Source organism: Oryzias melastigma, linkage group LG17 (genome assembly GCF_002922805.2).
Source record: "Oryzias melastigma strain HK-1 linkage group LG17, ASM292280v2, whole genome shotgun sequence".
NCBI classification, from domain to species: domain Eukaryota; kingdom Metazoa; phylum Chordata; class Actinopteri; order Beloniformes; family Adrianichthyidae; genus Oryzias; species Oryzias melastigma.
In genome coordinates this window covers 14,309,338-14,316,228 of record NC_050528.1, presented here as the reverse complement: position 1 = coordinate 14,316,228, position 6,891 = coordinate 14,309,338, and the positions used below count along the sequence as shown (strand labels likewise).

The 6,891-nt window shown below is 40.8% G+C and overlaps 1 protein-coding gene across 1 annotated transcript in view; it reads right to left on the bottom strand.

The window, feature by feature from the left end:
- Positions 1 to 4,151: 4,151 nt before the first annotated feature.
- The window catches only part of kcnq3 (potassium voltage-gated channel, KQT-like subfamily, member 3), a 94,138-nt gene continuing 91,398 nt past the window's right edge, over positions 4,152 to 6,891 (bottom strand). Inside the window, exon 16 of the mRNA XM_024268685.2 lies at positions 4,152 to 5,836. Coding sequence (XP_024124453.1) covers positions 5,168 to 5,836 — 669 coding nt within the window. The 3' untranslated portion in view covers positions 4,152 to 5,167. The remainder of the gene's footprint in view (positions 5,837 to 6,891) is intronic.

The following is a 6,891-nucleotide window of genomic DNA, read 5'->3' as shown; positions in this document are numbered from 1 at the left end:
TATGAAAAACGTATTACATTATTTTAGTTTGTTATTAATATTTTGATAAATCAACTGTTGTGAAATATTCATGTCATTATATATTAAGTCCGTGGTTCACGTTAGTGAACAAACGGCTAAGCTAGCTCATCTTTCTTCTGGAATTTTGGACATTTGGAGGGAAAATGTGTGAAAAACAACAAAAAACAAACAATTGAGAAATTTAAAATTCACTCTGTCCACCTTCAAGCTGGGAGTTGCTGAGTTATTATTAAAAACTTAATGGCTCCTTGTTTTACGCTGAGCACTAGGATTCAGACTGAACCATCAGACATGGCTGCACCTTCACGAGCTAGCTTAAAAACACATACTTTATGGCCAAATCCAAATTCTTCTCCTTCAGTTTCTCCCTACCTCTACATTTACCCCTCCAAACGGAGAGTTATGGAAAAATAATGTCTTAAAATTCTGACATTACTAACACTCGATGAAATCATCAGCGCTGGTCATCTACGCTAACGTGTAGCTGCCAGCGCTCAGAAAATGCATCGGTTTTATAACTTTAAAAAGTCATGCTAGATCAGCAAGTCATTACTTACTTTTAATTGTAAACTTTTGTGCATCAGAGCTTGTAAAAAATGTCTTTCTCTACCCGACTGGCGGAAGGATCCACAGCTACCCCTTAAAAAAAGAATTTCAGACACCACTATTGGTTCAGATGCCTCTGCAAGAGGAGGGGTAGGGAGAAGCTGTAGGGGTATGAAAAGAATTTGGAGTCAGCCGATATTTTAGCCATTGTTTTATGACAAAAATAATTTCTATATTTATGAAACTCACTTTGTATGTTTTCTCTGTAACAAAATCATTGAATTTCTGTGATTAGTCGCAAGTTGAGTTTGATAAATGCTAACTTGGGGCTAAAAGCAAAGCGCTTTAGCTAACTTTTTCACAGTGTAGCTAACTCAACGTATTGGAAGACAATTTGTTATTTGTACATAACAATACTCTTAAAATGTCGGCAAAGATTTTTTTAACAGTAATCTTTCATAAACTTATTTATATTTGTGTGATTATTTCTTGTAGTTTGGAGTGCAGTGGCTGCTTGATACATTTTGAAGGAAGCAATACTCATGTTTGGAAGAAATGTAGCAAGGGCTTTCTTTCTCAGGACCAAAGTTAATATAAAACTTTGACAAAACAGAAATGGAAATGTCAACATTTAAATATGTACATTTATTTTACGAACAAATGGTGAAAAGTAAAGGTGAAATTTTCTAGACCAGTGAGAGCCAAAGCAGCGAAATACTTCAAAACTCCATTTCCCAGAAGCAGACTGTGTGCTCTGCTCTTGGGGGAAATGGTTCACATTCGTAGAGGTCATCTTTTCTGTGTTGGTGGCGGCGTGAAGCAGCACTGAAACATGTAAGACGAGACTGTGGACTCAGTCTGGACGACGGTTCTGTTTTTAACCAAACAGTAAATGGTGAGGATTTTTCTGTGTTGGTCTGCATTTGACTTTATAAACTGAACAGTTTTAATTTGTAGAGCGATTATAATAGAATAAATGAACTAGATATTATTCATATAGGGGTTCACTTAAAATATTGGTTTCTTCCACACCACGTTTCAGATTTCAGAGTTGGGACTTCAACCCAGTTAATAAAGATGTCTCTCCGGTACTGGGGTCAGGATAACCTTGTTTCTGTCCATTGTGCTTCATCCCACAATCAATTACATTTAAAGAAAATCGAGTCTGACCTTCATTAATGCCATTTGACCAAACTGACTCAGTTCAGATATCTGGTTTCTAATCTCTGACAAACCAATTCATAGTGACCAGGATGGCTATCTACCACACTCACAGTGACGTCCAACAACAGCCACACAAGGCAGTAACTCCATCCAAGCTCAATGGACTTCATTTTTCAAACAGCAGTTTCCATAAAACTATCAGCAGTTTTGTTGACTTATCCTGTCTTTCCAAGCAACAGAAAAAAAAACAAATTGTGACCATCATAAATGTTCTGCTGAAGCATGGTGTGGAAGATTCCGCTAATATCACCTCTGACCATGCGTTTCTTTTTTACTCTAGTAGCTGATTAGTCTGAATAGTGTAGATATCGTCTGGCGTAATTCTAAATCTAAAGACGCAGAGGTGCGTAGGTGCTCAGACTTTGCTGGGTTTTTCTGTCCATTCCTTTAACAAACACCTACAGGTGAACCTTTTCACTCACCACCAGTCCTTTTCCAGTCAAACACACAGTGTTTTTCCAATGTAAACCTTTTGACCGATCAGAGAACGCAACTAGAGAGCAGTACTTCAGCTGTTTTGAGACAATATACCAGTCATTCTAAAGGTGCATGCATCGATCCAAATCTAGGTTTGGGTTTGTTGCTTTTGCCTATAAACTAACAGCAGCATTTGACCTCTCCAGATAGATAGAATAAGGCTAACTGTCCTTTTATTTTACTCAATAGTTAGAATTGTTATGAGTATCATGCTATAGTGAAATATATATAAATATTGAACCTCAAAACATACCTACACTCAGGGCCTGTGAAGCACCGATCCTGCAGACAAGAACAGAACCTTCTAAGGGAAGTAAAAACCAAAGTACTCGCATCACTTCAGGAGGACCGGGTCTTCGTTTTTAAGGTCTGCTTCATCGGAGTGCTTAGTTTGAAAATTCCGTCATCACTTCCAGTGGAGGTTACGTCATATGCAGAGATTTGGAAAAGCACCTATTGGGAACCTGAGAACCCACTAAAAAATCTGTGACTTATATTTATTAACCAAGTTGGAATTATATTAAGAAAGCAAAAATATGCTAGCTGTAGCTTTAGCTTTCTGTAGCCTAGCTTGCACTTAGCTTAGGAGGCTAAAAGCGGTATATGCCTGTGATTTATAATTTTCTTTACAGAGTAGAAAACACATTATTCAAGTTGAAAAATAATCTAATAACTCATAAATAATAACATTGAAAAAAAATAGAATTTACTAAAACAGACCAGCTGTGACGGTGGTCTCTGTATTTCAACTGCTTATTAAAGTTTTGTCATTTTTGGTTCTTAAAATAAAAATAAATAAATAAAACGCAAATTAAATTGTTAAATAACCCAAAGAAGGTATTTGAGCTGCTTTCAAAAATCTTAATGGCTTGCAGAGTTAGAGACTTGGCCCACATGACGCTGCAGTGACTGAAGTTTAAGTCATCAAGGCCTGACATCTTAGAATAACCAGAATTTCACAGTAACTTTCCCTTTTTGGGGAAGCAAAATTAATTAAAAACATGTTTAAACAAATCAAAGGGGAAGGAACTCCTTATAATCCCTGATTATTAGTTTAACATAAAAAATCCTTGCTATTTGAGATTGACTGTATAGGAGAACTGGACTGAGTGAGTGTGATGTCACCCATGGAAATTTGTTGCTTACAACTTCAACAAAATTAAGTAACTTCAGTCACTATTTTTTCACAAATAATTGGAGCTGGATGTTCTCAGTAGTGATTGGTCCGAATCGGTCTGAGTCCTTGTTTCTATGGCAACCACTCTCATCAATCAGGAGTGAGCTTGTTGGAACGCCATGTACAAACTGCTTAAAAGCAGGCTACACAAAATCTGTCAATTGAATGTGTCAAACGTTTAATGTGAGACCACATACTTTTATTGAGGCATCTAATTGGTCGGTTTATAACCAAAAGAACTTGAACTACAGAAACTTTTTTTTTAATTAGAATTATCATTATTCTGACAAACATAAAGACAAAGTAATAACTGTTTATCTGTTGATGTCTATGGGATTTTGGCTTTTGGAACCAGCTACTCACTCGGTCCAGTTTTCATGTACAGTCAATAGACCCAACTATGCAACTGCGCTTTCATAATGGGGCAAGAACAGCACTGTCAGCAGATGCAAACAAGTTTTTACGTTATTTACATTAGTATTTTATGGCAGTCTGAGGTCCCTGGTTTTTGTAGAGCTGATATATCTCTATCAGCGTGTTCAGGTATTTATCTTGTACTGAAAAGCTCTGCTTTGTGAGAAATTCAATCAAATTTGATTTTTCCTTCATAAAAAAGTAGCTCAGAAAAATTAATTAATGGATTAATAAAAAACTGAAAATAGGAGAAGCTTTTCTGTATTTTTACTAAAAAAGAAAGTTTGCTCGGCAAAAAAGTCAAAAAGATTTTTGATAAAAAATGTTTGAAAGGATCTGGACTGATGTGTTTCAGTCAAACACAGAAGATTTTGTGACTTTGAAACTGGAAAACAATATTTTTGACAGGAAAGAGGAAACTTTTACTGTAATAATTAAAACTGTTTGGATAAACTCCCCATTTAAACACAGAATTTTTCAAGTATGATTGTGACGGAAAGCCTCTATTTTGTGCTGATAGTAAAGAAGGAGCCCTCCTCGAGAGTCCGACGACATGCAGGCAGGTTTTTATCCCTGAAGTGGCGTCAACAAACATGGCAGCGTGACTTTCAGATTCTCCCGCAGAACCGACGTCCTACGAGATGACTGTGAGGGGGAAAAAGCTTGAGCAGACGTTTTGTTCACTCTTCTTGGTCTTGACAAGCTGTCGCACACATGTACATTCACACAGTTTGTGGACAAACAAACAAAACAAAAGACAGGAGACGTTTGGTTCCAGTGTCGCCCTCTAGTCATCACCCCAGAGTGGTGCATTATCATGCAAACCATGCATAAACAATGAAAATGTATTCATATAAAAAATAAGTGTTACAAAATGGCATAGCAAGTTAATGTTCGAACCCCTTCTTCTGCCTCCTGGTGTCCTGAACGTTTCAGTGTCTACGCTAGAAATCGCATGCGTTACATGCAGTGTGGTTGGCTTTGCAGCAATAAAGCTTTTGGTGTATATAAGTATGTAGAATAATGTTCTTTTTTTGTAAATTTAACTTTTTTTGTGAGAAGTGCACTGTACAGAGTTTACTTTACAAACGTCTGGATTCCTTTTGTTGTCTGGGGCAGACTCCATGGCTCCCTGTGGAGGAGGAGATCTGCGCTGGCCTCCTGAAGGCCCTGATCTCCCATAAGACCTTGCAGCTTCACGGTGGAGGAGACCTGTTATAATTCCAAAGTTCCCCCCGCCCCAAAAGCTCTGGCTCGGACTCCATCATTTGGACTTAGAGACTGAAGGTCCCGGCTGAAGGTTACCTCTCACGGCGGCGTGTTCCACTCAGCATCACAGAATCCCTCCCCGGTGGAGGAGAGAGGCAGAGCCCCCCCGCTGGGTGTGAACGGGTCAGTGTCCGTGTCCGTCTCCCCCTCCGCCAGGTAGCTGGGTCTGGGTCGGGTCCAGCTGGCCTCCCCCGTTGCCATTCCGGCTTCGGTGGAAATCCCTTCCTCCCCCTCCCGCTCCACGGAGATGCTGAACCCGCTGGGGGAGCGCTCCAGCTCCTCGTGGTTCACAGACAACATGGAGAGCGGCGAGTCGCCCCCCTGCTGCCCTGTGGTCCTGCCCGGCCCTGCTGACAGGTCCTGTAGCGAGCTGATGGGCAACACGGTGGGGCGCTCTATGTAAGTCGGGATAGCTCCTGCAGGCGGCCGCTCTGGATGTCCCCTCGCCAGCCCTGCCCCCACTCTGCATTCTCGGTCCCCTCGTCCCCTGCCGTTGAGCGGGCCGGCCTTCCCGATGGGCACCTGGTATGACATGTGCGGGAACGCCTCTGAGTAGTTGAGGAACACCCGCCTGATCTCACCATTTGCCCCGGGGCCGCATGTCTCCAGGGTCATGTGGGCGGTGCCGGCTGAGTCCACCTGAAGGTGTTCTGTGTGCTGGATGTGCATGTCCACCAGGAAGTCCAGTTTCTTCTCCATATCCTCCACCTGGAACAGAGAGAGACTTGAACTGACGACCATATGTTAGAAAACAAGAGAACTGAGCATAAAAAGACAGAGCCAATAGTGGTCAAAATTTGGATGTTTGACTTTAAATCTGGCATAAATAGAGATATAGACTCTTGAACCATACCATCTCAAGGTTTAGGTCATGTGATAATGTCCTGTTGCTGGGCCTCCTGTATCAAGAATGTGTTTTACTTAATGAATCAAATTCACTAATCTTATGACTCCAGATGGTCAAAGATTCCAGGAATCGCATGAATCAAAGGCAGGGATAGGCAACTCCAGGACTGCATGATTTCCAGATATTCAAGCCCTACTCATGACTGATTACCTGGTTCAGGTGTTTCTAGCCAATTAGAACATCCCAGAGGGCATGAGCAGGGTATGTTGGAAAACATGCGAGAATGCAGCCCTCGAGGCCTGGAGTTGCCTCTCCCTCATCTGAGGTGTCCAATTTCCTCTCCAGATATTCAAGAAGGTCACGGAAGCCAACATTTACAACAATACAACCATTTTTGTTTCATCCTTTTCCACGGAAGGATGATCTCATGCTACGTTCACACCGCCCTTTGGCAACGCATGTTCAAGCAACCACTCCCGACGAAAAGTCTTTGTAAATGTGCATTTCGGGCTTCTGCGTTCACGAGCCGCTATGCAAGTTTTTACTGCCAGTTTCTGCTCTACGCTGTAAACATGCGGCCATCGAGCGTAAGTTGAAAATTAAACTAGTTGAACCAGTGACATATGGACGTCGTCCCTTTTAATTCATAAAAGTGCTAACTGTTTGATATTAATCATGAAGTTTAAATTAATAACTGCGATTTATGTCAGTCCAGAACTACATAACACCAAGTCTTTTATGTTTTAGAAATAAAGGTGTGAAACAAAAACCCTGGGGTAAGATTCACAAAACTTGCGTTGCTTTGACATTTTGCCTCTTCCAACTATAGATAGTGGACATGGAGTAATAAACCATAGAAAAAGAAGAAGCACCTCTTTGCTTTTCCAGTGTCAACACCATGAGGTACACGTGCATT